The sequence below is a fragment of the Crinia signifera genome, chromosome 19 (assembly GCF_055691185.1).
Source record: "Crinia signifera chromosome 19, ASM5569118v1, whole genome shotgun sequence".
NCBI lineage: Eukaryota > Metazoa > Chordata > Amphibia > Anura > Myobatrachidae > Crinia > Crinia signifera.
Window position 1 is genome coordinate 129,415,895 of NC_139226.1, and position 18,327 is coordinate 129,434,221.

The 18,327-nt window shown below is 44.3% G+C and overlaps 1 protein-coding gene across 2 annotated transcripts in view; it reads right to left on the reverse strand.

The window, feature by feature from the left end:
- SKI (SKI proto-oncogene) overlaps positions 1 to 17,348 on the reverse strand; it is a 69,022-nt gene extending 51,674 nt beyond the window's left edge. For both annotated transcript variants that reach the window (XM_083163330.1, XM_083163329.1), the window contains exon 1: positions 15,935 to 17,348. In XM_083163330.1, coding sequence (XP_083019456.1) covers positions 15,935 to 16,849 — 915 coding nt within the window. In that variant the 5' untranslated portion in view covers positions 16,850 to 17,348. The remainder of the gene's footprint in view (positions 1 to 15,934) is intronic.
- Positions 17,349 to 18,327: the final 979 nt, after the last annotated feature.

Below are 18,327 nucleotides of genomic sequence, written 5' to 3' on the forward strand. Positions count from 1 at the left end.
GTAAGAATATGGGTTTTCCTTGAATCAATATCACAGAACTTCGCGAAGACAGACATTTTGTGGACTGATGAAATATGCATAAGAACACGTCATCACCATTCAACATCAATTTGTGAATTTTCTAGCTGAGGCATGAGGCGTTGGGTGTCTCTTGCTTCTGCAGAGTCACTTGTTTTCATTGACTCCATGCATTAACACTGGAGTCCACAAAATGGATGTAAACCATGTATGCAGGCCATTGACAAGATCACATCATTTTACACAATGCATTTAATCAATAGAACCATTGAGCACTCTAAGTTTGTCACCTGTTCATATGTGATACAAACAGGTCAAATCAAAAAAAAAAAAAAAATTTGCACAGAAATTAAATACTTGTCCAGCTTGTCCATTGTTCTACAGGTTGAGTATCCCTTATCCAAAATATGCAGATGTACAGTGTATAAAGCAAAACGCCGAAGCTTAACATTGGTCTGGTTCCATTAGGATATATTTTGTTTGAAGTGGTTTTAAAAACACACAGCCATGCAAAAAGGAAGAAATGCAGTTTCACGAATGTACGAGAGCCCGGCCAAAGATCCATTGAGGTCACGGATAAGAGCGGGTGTAGTTAAAGTTTAATCTGTGCACTCAGCTTCAGGAGCTAACAATTGTACAGTACGTCCAGTCTCCCTTTACAACACAGCGATATTTGCTTGATAGGGCCATGTTAAGTGAAGACAAACACAACAGATGCATCTAAAAATATCTCAACGTAACTTGATGCATTTTGAATTTCCAAGTGAAGCGAAGGCAGATACTTCGGAGATTAAAGAAAAAAAATTAACAGCTAAGGAAAGACTTGCACACGGGTGTCGATATTACCCCTTCAGCACATTCCTAAAGCAGATTAAATGAAATTTCAGGCCAAAAGCCTCAAACAATCAAATAACTTGCCTTCTCACCCTTGCAAATCTTTAGGGTAATTTTACACACTGCATAACTACTAACACTAGGGACATTTTAATGCCACCTAATCAGAACATAAAATGGAGGACACCATTTTGTAGTCTGAACCTAGACATTCAGTGCAGCCACTCGTCATGAACCAGCCTCACCACTAATGCGCGAATATCGGCCTATCCTGGAAAATGGCCACCTCCACTGTGAATCATCGCCAATGGCTGCATTTTCAATACAATAATTTCTTATGAAAACCGGATGAAAAATGGAAGCACCGAGAAAATAAAAAATAAAAAACAGACCAGTCGAGTACAATAAGTAATTACTTTCTATTTGCAAAGAAATGTATTAATGCCAATTATAGGAATTTTTTTAACAAAAACTAGGTCTGTGCTGAAACTAGCAATGTTAAATGAAAAATGTGAAAATAAATAAATAAATGGAGGAAGTTATGACAGACTTTGTGGAGACAGCAAGCTGCCTTGTTATCAAAAGAACATCAGTCAGACGTTGCATTTAAAGACCAGTTCTGTTCATTACATCAAAGACAGACACGAGAGAGAGAGAGAGAGAGAGAGAGAGAGAGAGAGAGAGAGAGAGAGAGAGAGAGAGAGAGAGAGAGAGAGAGAGAGAGAGAGTTTTTTTGTCTAGATCGCTGGCTGTCTAGTCAAAGTCGCTGGTACTCACTGCTGAGGGAGTTATTCACTAGGCAATCTGCATCAAGTACTGTACCAACCAAGTATGTTAATTCTAGTATAGTCAAAATCGCTTAGTCAAAATCGCTGTTGTATCTAGTCATAATCGCTTAGTTAAAAAGTCGCTCACTAGTATAAAAAAAAAAAAAAAAAAAAAAAAAAATCGCTCCATGTGTACACCCCTTAACCCGGAGTAGCAGTCAGTCTATACCAGGGCTGGCCAATTGCGGCCCTTCAGATGTTGATGAACTACACATCCCAGGATGCTTTGCATTAGTTTTGCTATGTGGCCATGCTGAAACTGATGCAAGGCATGCTGGTATGTGTAGTTCATCAACATCTGGAGGGCCGCAATTGCCCAGCCCTGGTCTATACTGTTCACAAAGCCCAGGACAGACCAAAAGCATAGGACAGGCTTCAGGAGATAACGCCAGGCCTTGTCTGTCAAGGATCCAAATGAAAAACTGTTCCTGCAGTGCATGGGAGGAGAGACAGATTACCAAGGGAGCAGTTAAGTTTTGTTTACCATTCTCATGTTATTTCCAGATACTTGGGTTACATCCTGTAGGAGGCTTGAAGGATGCAGTCCTGTCACAGGACATACAGGAGATTTTGTGCTCGCTCACCTATTCCAAATGTTGTAATTGCGCCTTACCTATTACCTATAAATATATATATATATATGCGAAAAAGGAAGAATTTGGTAATCCCAATTACAGAAGGTTTGAGTGCTGGGATAAATTGCCGAGTTGGGTGCTCGGTTTTAAATTTACCATTAATTACAGCGCTTGCCACGCTTAAAATTCCTTAGGCTTCGACGCGGTGTCAAGACTGGTCTAAATCCGCCCAAATACAGGCTTTGGGGGAGATTCAGTAGCAGAAATGTGGTAAAAACCCAGTTTTCGGGGGTTTTACCGCATTTCTATATGCTATATGGCCCCTCCGCCAATGGGCTTCTTACCACAGCGCTGTTTGAGGGATCCCTCCCAGCATGCCCTGCGGCCGGCGCGTCACTCTGCGCATGCGCAGATGGACTCCCGGGTCACAGCCCCGGAAGTCCAGTGCCGGCGCGGCATCGCAAGGGATAGCTCTTATTGCAAGAGCTGTCCCTTGCGTTAATGATTGCATATGTTACAGCATATGCCGTTATTAATAATGCGATGACGGGCAATAATGGGCGCGGATGTTACAACATCCCGCCCTTTGTGCGAGTAAAAATTGACGGCACTCGTGGCATTTTTGCGCCGATCATAGCAACACTGCACTGAAAGCAACTGAACTTCCCCCCCCCCCCCCCCCCATACACTGTAGAAGAATAATGGATCAATAATTTACAAAATATGCACAGACCCCCTACTATGGCAAGTGGTCCTAAGCCATTAAGGGTCAAATTCAAATAACATTGCGCCCAACCTCGTCTAAAGCAACAGGAAGTCGCTGGCCGACATTCAATTGATTTTTTTCCCTGCACTGATCGTGCGATGTGCGGTTACAACTGACCAAATAGATGCACATCGAATAGTCTGGTTTGGGGGCTCAAACAGGTGACTTTTGTGCATTTGAGGAAAGGAGACATGAATTTCAGTACTAGGTTTTCAAAATGATCTTTTGCCAGCCCTACAAAGCATGGCGCAAAACCACCCATGAGACTGCGCCAAGCATTAGTGGATGGGTGCATAAAAATGTCCAACTTAAGTCTACAGATGCACCCAGAAAGCCTGGCCCACTAGCGGTACAGATATCTGTACTACTGGATTAAGGAACAATGAATGAATACATTTTCCATTTTTATAACCTTGTAACGGCAACAAAAGGGAAACACAGCTGCTCTGGTCATCACAAGTGCAGAGAGACAGAACTAAATCTGACAACCACGTATGTTTTCCTCAATGCCAATATTTGCAAAACAAAAAAAAGAGAAGAGAAAGGGGGGGCTGAGTGTTGCCCCTTCACCTTTTGAAGCACCAGCGACTTGTAACCAGGACTTGCGCCCCCTTTTCATTAATATTCAACAGTGTAAAACAAAAGTGGACAAAAGGGATGGGTCACCCCTGCACCCGGGGAATTCATTAATCCATTCATTTTTTCAATTCACCAGGCACTCCGATTCAATCGCGTGAACCTGGAGAGAAAGGCAGTGACCAGCGGTTGGCTTTGCTCTGGGTCACAGAAGGGTAGCGAAAATCTCACCATAAATCCAGCGTGCTTTGACAACCAGGGTCCCCTGATACCTGGGGGACATTGTCAGGGCAGCAACTATGAGGGGCCCCGGCATTCACACCATTTGGAGAGTAACTGACCAGAATGTCACCCCTGTTACTCATATCTCCACGGAGTCAAAACAGGAGTCACAGAATGCCTAAAATACTACTTAAAAACAGATTGTTCTAATTGTAGGTCTTAAAAAGGCCTCAAAAATATGGGGAAAAAAAAGATAGATATCTGTACATATAGAACTTTTATCTATACAGAAAGCAAAATGGAGGGTGACAAAGTAGAATATGCCATCCAATCTTACAAAAAATATATAACTATTCACCTTCTGTACAGCGATAAAGAGCACTTTGAACGTTAATGCAGTTCGATATAAAAGTGGGAGAAGGGACAGGCAGCACAATATAAGCTTAACACAGGATTTCTGGAGTGTGGCCGATTCATTTAAACCCCCCCACCCCCCAAAAAAAAAAAATCCCAAATAGACAGCCTAATTTCATCACTTAGAGAAAGAGTCAGGAGCCAAAGAAAGGGACTGGAAAAGGGAGATGGACAGACAGTGAGGACTTAAATTAGGCATAAGAAAAGAGACAATGTTGTCCCTTCTATCTCCTGCTGTTATTTACCATCTGGGATGTTAAAGAAAAGGGTGATGGTTGTGTGCATCTGACAAGTCTGAAACGGGGCGACTATGTCCAGGATCTGTTTATTTCTGTGAGCAGGCCGTGTGTCAGTGGCACCTTAACAGTATTAATAAAGAAAAGAAGACTCAAACACACAAACACAAAAAAAAGACTCCACACAATCCTCTACCAAGCCGATTTGAGCAATCTGCTACAAAAATCTTTAGATTCCCCGTGGTTAAGCCAAATGATCTACAACAAGCTACATTTCCTTTAAAAATTACAATTGCGTACACCCTACCCACAGGTACTGCAATAGTTAACCGGGAGAGGATGATGGAATATTGACTAAGTGTCCTCACTGCCTGCCCAGACTAGCTGTCTGCTGACTAGAGAATTTCTGACAATGTGGCTTCTGTAGACAACTCTGCCTGCACTTGTTAAATTATTCACAATCCCCATCCTATGAGAGGCTCAGACGTGAGAAGAAGACCTCAGAACACATACATACTGAAGGGAATTTACACATCTACATACGACATTTAACCCCTTCTACAGTAAGGACAGTTGCGCACAAACGCTGCAATAGATTGGGGGGGGGGGGGGGGGGGGATCTTGGGCTTTGGATAGTAAATGGTGTGCTCCACAGTAGTGCAGAGGTTCCCAGAAATAAAAAGGGAGGGCAGACAAATGCCACAAAGCCTGTGTTAGAACCTGTGCGGTGTAATTTGAGGTCTGTCCAGGAAGGGTTCCCCAGACACAGCCGAGAGGACGGATCCTGTTTCTGAGGTAAATGCCCTTGTCTGCAAAGTTATCTGGGCTGCAGTACAGAGACTCTTTCCACAGAAAGGCAAAAATATACTGGAATGACGGGAGGGGGAGGGGGGTCTGTCGTAAACAAGATATTTCCAGATTCATAAAAAAAAAAAAAAAAAAAAAAAAAAAGTATGTGCCTCAGGAAATCCCAGGCTAAAAAAACAAGATACGCCTCGACAACAGTTGCTCTTGTAAATGCTCAATGAAATCTAAAAAGGAAATCAGAAAGCGCACACACACGCACACAGGGTGAAAACTATACTGATGTAAAGGCTTCCACCACATTGCACCTCTCCCACACTCAAGGGAAATTTAGCTCATCGAAATGGTAACCACCAGGATGACCCCCGGGACCACAAACTTTCCCTCCACATCCCATAGAGGTGCATCAGCAAAATTCCCATGTAAAGGCCCCCAATTCGCTAGTGCGACTTGGGCCTCTTTCACCGAATTCTAACTAATGGGGGGGGGGGGGTCAAATCACATGAGTTTCACCTCCGCTTCTGGAGATCACAAGGGCTGCATTCAAGATTTGTAGGATCCAGCAGCCCTTGCCAGGATCGCATAAGATAAATTGTATGCATAAGCACAGCATATGGGGTATCGTTTGCAAGTCTGCCACCCAAAAAGCTCAAGAGAAATCTTAAATGTGACTTCTACCTCTGGGAAGTCTCATAAGCGTGTGGGGGCCTTAAAACACTACCATAAGTGGCCAATATGGGTGCAACAGGGCATCATGTATAACAGGATTCAATAATGAGACACACACAGAGCTGTCACAGTTATTATCCATGCATGCCTACAGACAGTAATGGGTAAATCGAATCCACTCTAAAACCCTTAAATATATCTTTACCTTGGATGGCTCAGTTCTCCAGTTTTCTGTGCTTAAAGTATACACATTGGGTGATGTTAATCCTTTTAGATGTAAGGCCTGTTGTAAACAGGAAGTGTGAAAGTGCAGGAGCGCTATATATATATATACACATACACACACACACACACACACACATACACATATACACACACTATATATACACACACACTATATATATATATATATATATATATATATATATATATATATATATATATATATATATATATACATATATACATATATACATATATATACATATATACACACATACACATATACACACACACACACACACACACACACACTTGATCAGTCATTTTATATACACACACACACACACACACACTTGATCAGTCATTTTATATTGGAGGACATTTGTTTCTGCCACAAACTCAATAAATTCAGGGCTGGGCATTGACTGGGTCATTTTAATTCCTTGGTTCATTGTTTTGTTTTGCAGCCATTCAGTTGTAGATTTTGCTGTTGTGTCCTTTTGCATAATCCAATTTCAGCCCAGCTTCAGTTGCTGGACAATAACGCTCAGACCTAAATACAAGGCCATGTGGACTGCACAGTGTCTAGGACCTGTAGCTGGCAAGAGGACTCCAATCCATCACCTCTCTACCACCTTACCAGCGGTTATGGAGGTTTTTGCGGCAATAAATTGCATTTGGTTTTCACAAAAACAGGGTCACGTTTTGTCACTTTAGTATGGGCTACTACAGTGTAGCCCAAACTTGGTTTCCAAGGCACACTAAAGTAGAGTACACACCTAAAGAGTTATCCGTCCAAGCTGGTTGGTGGCAACAAAAATCTGATAATGTATGGGAGCAAAATGACAACCAACCGGGGACCCGGCAAGTGCATACAAACTCGCTGATACCGGTGACGGCCGGGCTACAGCATGACCATCGTTAACGATGACCTCCCTCAACAATATCGATTAGTGTGTATGGGGGCTTGAGAAGGTACTTGTGTAGTTTCACGGCGCCAGCTCGCCCACGCTACGGACTTGGTGGCTCGCTACGCTATCAAAAATCAACTCCATGCCAACATGGATAGTGGAGGTATGAACTATCCATGTTGGCATGGAGTTTATTTTACATAGTTTGTGGCGAGCGTATAACCCGGAAGTAGCACAGCGCCATTAAACTACACAAGTACCCTTGAGAATCCAATAATTAGTGACCTCCATGCTTGAGCAGATTGTTAATTCAAAATAACTGGAGTACTAATTAAAATTGTAAGAGTTTAAGAGCTGGGGGGGGGGGCACACATTTTGTCTAACACCTTTAATACTATAGAACAATGATTCATTCTAAACATCCCCTTTTGCCTTTTAAGGATGGGTACATACTCATTTCTTCACCAAGCTTAATTAACCATTACTGGCCAACTTGGTTGCACATTTGCTCACCAAACATGACTCGCTGGGTTGATGAGAAGAAAAAAAGGGCATTAAAAAAAAGAGGAAAAATCACAGCTTTCATAGACATTCAGAAACAGCAAAAACTTCACAAATTAACAGCAAAACTGTGAAAAGTGATTAAGGCGAGGCAGTTCACACATGAACTTAAAACTGCTAATTAAAAACCTCCCACTTAAGTGACTATATTTGCATATCACTCAGCCTAAATTGATAATTAAAACGGGGCAGACGGGAACATACCTAAAGTGCGGAAAGTGAAGAACATTGTCATTTATTCTACTAAAACGAAGTGGTAAAATTAAAAGTAGCAAATAACAATCCAAAACAAAGCGGTATTCAGAATAAGACATGCAAAATGGCCTAGAATCTGTGCAAATACACAAAGAAAAAAAAAGTACACAGACACATTTGAAATTCAAAACCGATTATGCAAAATAGTCTAAAAAGCTCAGAAACTTCAAAAGTTTTCAGCTAAATGCCTGTCCAGTGAATCGTTTGAGTCTGTGGTGATAGACAACAAAAAAAAAAAGGGGGGGGGGGTATTTAAAAGCTGTACACTTCCAAATGTTTTCAGGGACCTTTTGAAGAGAGTTTTTGACCACTATCCTTTAATCAAGCTACATTAAAGACTTCTTAACTCCAGCCTCCTTTAAAAAGGGACCCCTGTAGATCCAGCATTAATGCAAGTAAAATCAGGAGTGTATCCTATTAAAAGCTGCATTTTGGTGTGCTGAATTCACTCGACGCACTGCCCAATTACAAAATGATCATTAGCTTAAAGAGATAAGCTGGGTGCACATGAAACCATTTCTGTGAATGACAACAATATTTTTGCACAAAACGGCTAGTGTGTACGCTCTATCGTTAACGATGTGCGATACCGCAGGTTATTAGAGACCGCCCTTTTTAGCGTGTACTTGCAGTAAAATCCTAACTTTAATCATCAACAACAGAAATCTCCTGGGTGCGGCCACTGAAATATATAGTTTCTAATATATATGCACTACATTGTTTGCTATGAAAGAACAGCCAGTTAAAGGTAAAAATTGATCATTGTTTGCGGTGTTGTCGAATGTTTGCCCAGCTTAAGAATTACACAGGTAATACCTATACAACAAAACCAATGATACATACAACCGTGATGACTGTGGCACCAATTATGTCAGGATATCCCTGCACATATCTTTCTTGGGACTTTTCTGAAAGTGCTAGTTTGCATATTAAAACAGGACAACCCCCCTCCTCCTCCTCTACCCTACAGAGAGCTTACTTCCTCCCCCTTAGACAAGCAGTCCATTCAGCAGAAACAGAAATCCCATGATGCACTGCAGCAGAACAGCAAGGAAAGATTAAAAAAAAAATAAAAAAAGTTACAATACTGCAGTGAGGTAAAACAAAAAAATAAAAAACACAAATACAGGCCATTGAGGTGTCTGAAGGTCAAACTATATGTAAAAACTGTTAATTTAAGAATAAGGTTTAAAATGGGAGGACTATTACAATAGTGCTGTATTAGCTCACCATTTACAGACCACCGTTTCTAACAGGGCGGCAGCCATAACCGTTTCCCCTCACAGGCTCGTCATAGCTTATTTCCACTGATAACTATATGCCACTGTAGGGTGACATTTCTACCTGGGTTGTGATAACCGCCATGAGGTTCAATTGACACTTGAGGCGTTACAAATGGCTTGTGAGAAAGATAAGGCTTTGCTTAGCATTCAACTTTGCCCTCCTAAGCAAAGCAAATGGCCTTTTCCAAGAATGCGGGAACACTGGTGGACCCACCCTTCCCCCACCCCCAGCGGAGATTGGCTGTTAACTCCGCTTGGCAAGTGCTGCGGGTCCGGGTTATGTTGGTACAGTAGTGTTTAGTCTGTCAACTTGTTCATGACCAGACATGAGTTAGCACATTCGGCATACCTGCTTAACATTAAATCAGTCATTCTCTACGGCCTGAGCCTGAAATTCAAGTTCCTTCAGTCACTCTACAACTCTTTTGTTTGGGTGTTGAAAAAAAAAAAAGGGGGGGGGGTTGATGTAAACAGCCTACAGCAGAGATATGAAAGGGATGAATGGCTTAAAGGACTGGGCAGCGCTGAGAAGAGAAAGGGTGCAGGAGGCTGAAAACTTGGCAGTTATATTTACCAAATCTTTGTTAAGGTTTCATGGGGGGATTTAGATTTTTTAATGCTATTATTGATTCGATGCTTAAACCCCGAGATTAACCAGAAATAATACACCTTGTCCACATGAAGTGAAGTGAATGGGGAACTAGATAGGTTGGCTTTATTGCTTTTGTTGGCATTGCTGGCATGCCGCATTAGCGCCGTGTTAACCCCTTGCTGAAATGAAAATGACGGATTCCTATAGTGCAGGAGAATGGCTGTCATGTGGTGTAGCACAAGTACATTTCCCAGCAGTATATGCGGAGCACAAGACGCGGAGGGAAACACTGTGCAGGTCTGGCTTACAGACGTACATTAAAATCCAGTAACAAAGCAAAAAAAAAAAGAGAAATGATGTTGGGTGGGTCATGCCATTCCTGTTCTGTAGGGTTATGGAAAAACAAAAAGTATTTGAGAATGAAAGGACAAAATGCATGCAAAGCACTGTGCACTAGTCACATGAAGTCACCTGCATAAAACCCTCACATACTGGGAATGTAGCTTGATACCACTATTCCTAAATAGGTCTAAACAAGCTTGGAGCGCAGACGTCAAACATGTAACACCATACATACAAAACAGACATCAGTCCGACTAGAGGGACATTAACACTTAATTGCCATCATTCATATCGGTAAGGACAAGCCCACTACTCGCGCTGCAAAACAGCGATGAATTGAAATCTGTGCACATGTAAACAAATAGCCTACACAGCCTTGTGAGAGCATTTCCTCCATGCATTTGTCTTGACACATTAAGTGTAATTGGCGGTTTAAGCAGTCTTAAAAATTATCCCTACCGCCGTAAAGCAGCGTGATGTCAATTTAACTCATTTTATTTAATATTCAACTCTGTATAATTAACAAAGAATGAAAAAGGTTACTTTTTACCAATTTTTTTTTTTTTCTGTCATGCAACTGTAAACGCCAGTTTAACCCACTTTGCCTCTGACGGACAGAGTTAGGACTATCAAATATTACAAAATCTCCTGCTGACCGCAACAAATTACTAGACAACTCTGTGTACAAAATCCGGTGTTTGGACTTGCTTTTTAAAACTTGTAATAAACGTGACTACATAGCAGGCTTCCCACAGTGCTGAAAGGGTTACAGTTATGAATTGAAAGGTGAAGCATTTTCCACCAAAAAAAAAAAAAATTCTCTTGACCTGATCAGATGGGTCATAATACAATGCTCCAGTGTACAGGGTCATCCTGCAATGTAGACTGCCCAGGATTTACATGAGGATATTATGTAGCCACAACCGCAGCCCACGTAGAAAATGTCTGGCTCTGTACAACTCTGAGGCAGAGTAGTCTTGAGCAATCCCTGTAATTTACCAATCCTCAGATGCTATTTTAAAATGCTTTTAGGGAACTTGAACTAAAAAGACATTTAGGAACGCCTTTACTTTCAGTTTGCTTCAGTACAGACTTCAGCAGAGCGAGGGAGTAAACCTTTATTTCACATTTTGTCCACCACAATCGAAGACTGACATACTGAATATCTTCCTAAAAAAAGTTTTTTTCTTGATTTCAATGGTTTCTTTTTGCATATTATTGTATACCACTCCCAGACCTGGAGAGGGAGTCAAAAGTGTGTGTCTGGGGCAGAAGACTTTATAACAGCCTTGCAGTAGGAAGACTTCTATCCTTTCTTTATTGCAGACATTTTCTAACATGCTATTTTCAGGGTTCTTACTCCACACAAAAACAATGCTTTATACCTTCGGTCAGGGAGCACTTCAACCCTGATCTGATTGGGCCAGCAAGGCACCTTTTCAAAAACAAAAAGTTGAATCAAACGTCCACACAGAATTCAAAAAACAAACTGTATCCAAAATAAAACATGCAACCTAAAGATTTTTGTTATTATTGACACACCCTCCACTGCTGTAAAGAGTAAACAAAAATAAAAACACCAAGAACACACATCGGACTCTTAACGGAAAACAATCTAAAAAAAAATTTTTTTCTTATTAAATAAAAAAGGGGGAAAAGGAACTCGGCCCACCCCGCAAACCACACACATTTTTGTATATAAACACAATTAAGTATAATATGTGAATATAAGCACAATAATAATGATTTGGGAAACTTTATGTAGTTTACAGACCAGCAATGGACGTCTACCATTTTTGTAGAAGCGCCTAAATTCAAAATGCAAAACAGGGGGCTGAACCAAGATGCTAGTCTATGAAGTGGCAGAAAAAATTTTCACTGCTGGCAAATTGGATTGGTCAGCGATGAAGTAATAACTCGGGTGGAGAACAGAGGCTGGGGGGGGTAATTTAACCCCCCTCTTTTTATACACTAGTTTCCAGCCACAGCATAGTAAAATTACCACAGCAAGACAAAAGCAGAACGCACATTCCTGGTCTAATGAATAGGTAAAACGGTGACCATTAGCACATAACTGCATAAAATATATACACAACTGTAAGCTTCCTCGCCTAACAATACAGTCGACAAATATATGATAATCTAAAAAAAAAAAAAAAAGACGACTTATTTAAAGATTAGAAGCCATTTTCCTGCATCGTCTGTAGACATACTTGCGTGCCTGCAACATTACCACTATTCACTCAGTGGCATCACTATTTGCCACTTGTACTCAGGGACAGCTGTCACCAATCTGTTGTGTTCCCGATATTAGTTTTGAAGGACTATTGAACAAGCTGTACAAGTAGTATGGAAGACATTGTCAGGCAAGTGCTCCAGTCTTATTTATTCTCAAGAGCGCCTGGCTAAATGCAACTAGTGCCATTTAGAGGATATACAGCACGAGCCCTTTTCCAGAGAGAAGTGAGAAAAAAGGATGGATAATGGGAGGGGGAGGAATGCCCGGAGGGAATAAAGCCAAATGAGATTTACATCTATTGAAAGAAAAAAAAAAAAAAAAAAGTGGAAACCATAAACCCAACCATTAGGTTTGCAAAAAGATAATTGACAACATATTTAAAAAATATGACCAACCCCTAATTCCAGCTGCACTGTAAACCGAGGAAGGGCTTTTATTTATTAAATGTTAGTTTACTTAAAAAAAAAAAAAAAATAAAGAGTGGTATAAATGTGTCATTTGTACACCACCATTGCAAATTGGGCAAGAACACAGAATTTTTTTTTTTTTTTATTACAGAAATTCAAAAATATAATATTTGCTGCTTCAACCACAAAGCATTCTGTGGTAGTATAGTCTAGGACTAATGATACTGCGGATCGGCAGAGGATGGAATATACAACACAGGGGATCTAGACAACTGGAAACAATCTATAGTGGCGGGAGTGTCTACATTGACAAGATAGCACAAAAATGTGCAGTCAAAGCAGGTTTCAAAACAAGCGGAGAATACAGGTTACTGAAAGACAGCCCATTCACAAGGTCAGGAGGTAGCTTGTACGGGGTTGGCTAGGACCTCATCACATATCATCCTTACTATACGGAAACAGACACAAAGGTATTCCTCCCTGAAAATAAAAATACAAAACAAAAAATTCTAAGCACTGAAAATGCTCAGTGCATGAAAGGTCCACTGCAACGAGCTTGACTGCAACAATAGCAGATTGGGGTCTGGCTTAAAATGGGTTAAACAATGTTCTCCCAAGCCAGTCACAAATGAGCCCATTCTCGCCAGACAGGACTATTCAGAGATTCTACCTCAATCCTCGATTAGATGGGGATAGACAAGCCATTAAAAACGCATCCACCTCCAACTATGACAGATAATGTGCCTCATTAATGTTAACATTGCCACAATGGCTCTGACACACAGTTGTAAGAAACTCCCAGTGAAATTGGGAAGGAGTCTATTCACAGATAATAAGTGGGGGGAAAAAAAAAGGTTTTAAGTAATAATGCGATTTAATTGGCCGCCCAAGTAGAGATTGCAACTTTATTATTCAGCAAGAATAATCAGCCAGGAGAAACAAGAATGGTGCACACATCTTATGCCGAATGAATAGCTACGGAATGGGAGGCTCCACTGTAGTTACACAACCGCACAGGAGCACAGGTCCCCTATGCTGCAGAAAAGCGTCACATTTCTGCATTAATGGATAAACCAATGCAGGGTGGCATCAAAAAAAAAGTTGACCCTCTTGCTTGGGAACACTACAAAAATTTAAATAAAAAAAAAAGTTCATGGATTAAAGGTTTGAAATGGTCCTACAGAAAATCTCACCTTTCACCAGGATGTAAGAGAAAATAGTTTGTGTATACAATTGTGTGTGTGTGCTCATGTGGCCAATATAAAATAACACCATCATTTACACAAATGAATTAAACCTTATAAAGGAAGGGTGACATTTTAGACAAAAAAATAAAAAAAATAAAAAAATAAAAAGCACTTTATGGAAGAAGTTTGTCAATGACCTCAAGTAATGTCCATCCTGTAGGATCGATGCCAGCTACCAACTTGCCTTACACACACACACGAGACTAGACACTGAAAATAAACCGCTTGTGTCTGGACGGACAGTCTGGGTGGCATGTCGTCACTGAGCTGCCCCAGTTATGTATACACCACCTACACACAATGCAGTACATCGCAACCAGACTGGTGCCAGGTACTCAGATCACTGGACTGCAAGATATACACTGTCATTCCTAGAAAGAATTGATCATATCCAGCCATTATGTTATGGGTATGCACCTATATATAGGACACGTCTCCAGCTTAACCAAACACTAGACAAAGTACATGTTATATGGAAGATAAAACCAATACTCTAGGAACTGGGGATATGAAAGGTTGGAGCTGTCTTGTCTACAGTAAAAGCAGAATCTGACAACACCTTTATTACTACATAGTGGCTGGGCAGGGGGAGGGAAAGTGGACTCTGCACCTGTAAAATGACCACATCTGCAAATACATACATGGTATTTCCATACACTAGCATCAACCACAAACACACAATTATGTGTAACATGCAGCAAGCTGCGACGTGGACACTGGAGAGTGGTTGCGATCAGGGCACGATAAATACCACTATGGGGCATCTGTTTGTTATCTGTACGCCACAACCTGGTTACCTTTACTATAGAACATAACACAACAGTCACATTGGGTTACTGGGAGGTCAACTCCGCACTTTTTGTCATGCTCAGTGTCTCAGCCTAGTTAAATCTCCCAACAGCCCTGTCACCCAGTCCCACAATCTGGACAAATGCAAGTGACACCTTTATAGCCAGTTATAACTTCTGCCTGAATGCCCCCAAACAAACTTGAACTGCAATTAACCTAGCCATTGTACACAGGCAACAACAATAGGGAACAATAAAATACAATCATCTGTAACACTGTAGTAGACTAAATACTTTCAAATATAGTTTAACCCCTTAGCTGCCAGAATCGAGCAGGGTGACAAACACATAGAAAAAGAATATGCAGTTTAATAGTGCCAAGTGACAGTTTAGGGGTAGCCACACCTGAAGTCATGCTTTTTGTAAAAATGCCACCTAGCCATGGGCGCGCCACCCTGGAAGCTGTACCCCTCCCCTGGTCACCTACTATGTAAGCTCTACCCCTGGGCACTTACCAGTTTCCTATGGACACGCATCCTGGCAGCTCTACCCCCACCCCCAGGGCACTCACCCAGGCAGCTCTACCCCCACCCCCCGGGCACTCACCCAGGCAGCTCTACCCCCACCCCCCGGGCACTCACCCAGGCAGCTCTACCACCACCCCCCGGGCACTCACCCAGGCAGCTCTACCACCACCCCCCGGGCACTCACCCAGGCAGCTCTACCACCACCCACCGGGCACTCACCCTCTCAACTCTACCACCGGGCACTCACCCTCTCAACTCTACCACTACCCCCACCCCCCTCCGGGCACTCACCCTGGCAGCTCTACCCCCACCCCACCGGGCACTCACCCTGGCAGCTCTACCACCACACATCACTCCGGGCACTCACCCTGGCAGCTCTACCCCCACCCCACCGGGCACTCACCCTGGCAGCTCTACCCCCACCCCACCGGGCACTCACCCTGGCAGCTCTACCCCCACCCCAGCGGGCACTCACCCTGGCAGCTCTACCCCCACCCCACCGGGCACTCACCCTGGCAGCTCTACCCCCACCCCACCGGGCACTCACCCTGGCAACTCTACCCCCACCCCACCGGGCACTCACCCTGGCAACTCTACCCCCTCCCCACCGGGCACTCACCCTGGCAGCTTTCCTCTTGTACTTGTTGCTGTAGTCGAACTTCTCCTTCATCTCCTCCAGCACCCGGCCCAGCCTGGCCTGCTCCTCCTCGCCGGCATAATCCTGGGCCAGGAGGATGTACGCCCTCCAGTTGGCCGAGTCAAAGCCCCAGTGGCACGTCCGGTTCTCCAGCGCCTTGTGCGAGTGCACCACGAACTTGTGCGGGGCGTAGAGCAGGCGGCAGTCCAGGCACTGGATGCACGGAGCGCTGGGGTTGGCGTACAGCTCCGGCACGAAGAGCCCCTTGCACTTGCCGAAGCACTCGTGGTAGACCCTGAAGCTCCGCTCCGTCACCTCCAGCTCCAGCGCGCCCGGGAAGTCCTTCTTGCAGCGGGGCGGGTAGCTGCCCCCGTACAGCAGCGCGTTGCACAGGCGCTCGGCGTCCGTCTTGGTGATGAGGCCGCAGGAGGGCGCGGAGAAGGGCAGGATGCCCATGACTTTCAGGATCTCCAGCTGGTCGGCCGTGCAGCGGGAGCAGTACACGTGCAGCTCGTCGCACACCGAGTTGATCTGCTGCAGGCTGAAGTCCCGCAGGACGGAGTTGAGGATCTGGGGCAGGCACAGGCGCTTCTCGCCGCCCACCACGAAGCACGAGATGGTCTCCCCCTCCAGGATGGTCTCGCACCTCTCCGTGGAGCGGTCGGAGGGCATGAAGAGCGGGCCCCCGGGGAGGACGGGCTGCGGGGGCAGGTGCAGGACGGGCTCGGGATCCTTACCCCCGCCGCCGCCGCCGCCGTCCTTCTTGTACATGTCCTGCGCCCAGCGCGCCGAGAAGGCGGCCGGACCGCCCAGGGAGCTCATGGAGCTCAGGTGGAACTGTTCCAGCGTCTTCTGCAGACCCGGATGGGGCTGGAAGCTCCGGCTCACAGCCTCCATGATGGAGCTTCCCAGGGGGGGCAAATCCAGGGTAGACCAGGGGGTGGGTGGTGGGGCGCCGAGTACAAGATCGCAGGCTCACAAGGTCCAGAGCGGAGCTCACAGCAGCCCCATCCCCGGCTCCAACAAAACTCTGCGCAAGTGCCCGGGGGGGCTGGTTCCTGTGCCCGGGGGCGGGGGGGGGGTAACTCCTCGGTCAGCGCAGGCTCCTACACGTGCCCAGCCGTCACCCTGCTCCTGTCCATAGCGGCGCCCGCACGGCTAGTGAAGGGGAAGCCAACAGGATCCAAGCCCGCACGATAGTTCCAGAGGCTGGGGGTAGGGGGGGGAGCCGAGGTCCTGCTCAGTGCTCAGCGCTTCTCTCCATCCCGCTACAGTGCTGGGTCCCGGGTGTGGAGCGGCGGCGCTGTACTCCCATGCACACAGCCTGGCTGTCCAATTCAGAGTGCCCCAGCGCCCAGCTCATGCAGCCAGTCTCTGCTGCCGCCCCAGCCGCCGCCTCCTCCCCCGTCTCTCCCCTCCTCCCTCCTCTCCCTTCTCCTCCCCCTTTCTCTCTCTGTTTGTTGGTGTCTGCCTCAGTCATTGAATCCGAGCCAAGAATGTGACCAACTCCCCAGGCCGGCTCTTCCAGGAACAGCCGCCCCCCCTCCTTCCCCGCTGGCTGCTGCTGCTGCCGCCGCCGCCTTCTTTTTTTTTTTTTTCCTTTGCTGCAAAGCGGAAAAAAACTTGTCTGTAGAAAGCAGAGTAAATATTATGGTTTGCGGGCAGGGGGAGGCTGGAGAAAAGCGAAGCGGTCGGGCAGAATATCGCTACGCCACTGGCTAGAGGTCAAGAGAGGGGGTTGGGATGGGTTCAATCAGGTAATCGTTTTCATCTGTGCCTTTTTGACCCCGGCAGTCTTTTCTTGTAGGCAATACACATTTTTTTTCGGTTTCTTTTATTTATGTTTTATTATTTGCAGTGGCAATGGAGTCTATTGTATTACAACTTGGGAGAGAGATAAAGTCGGGTGGATGGTGGTAAAGTACCAGCCAACCAGCTACTGTTATTTTTCAAACACAGACTGTAACTTGAAAGGGGCTGGTTAGCTGTAAGCCCTGTACACATGCATCGATTTTTTTTTTTTCCCCCGATGTTCGATTCGATTTTGCGTATAGAAGCAAAATCAAATCGAATCCTAAACGAAATCGAATGGTTTTTGTGTCACTTTCGATCTGCATTCGATTCGATGCGCGCTCCCGTTTTCACAAAATCGAACAGAAAAATCTACTGTGCAGCCAAGGAAATATCGAATTCGATCTAGTAAATCAAATGTATACAATGTACCATGAATGTATATCGAATTCGATATCTGATGGAAAAGTACAGAACTAATGCCAAATCGAATGGAAAGATCTAATGCCAGATCTAATAGAAAATCGGATCTAAAGCCCTGTACACACACATCGATTTGCTTTTGATTCGATGTTAGATTCGAT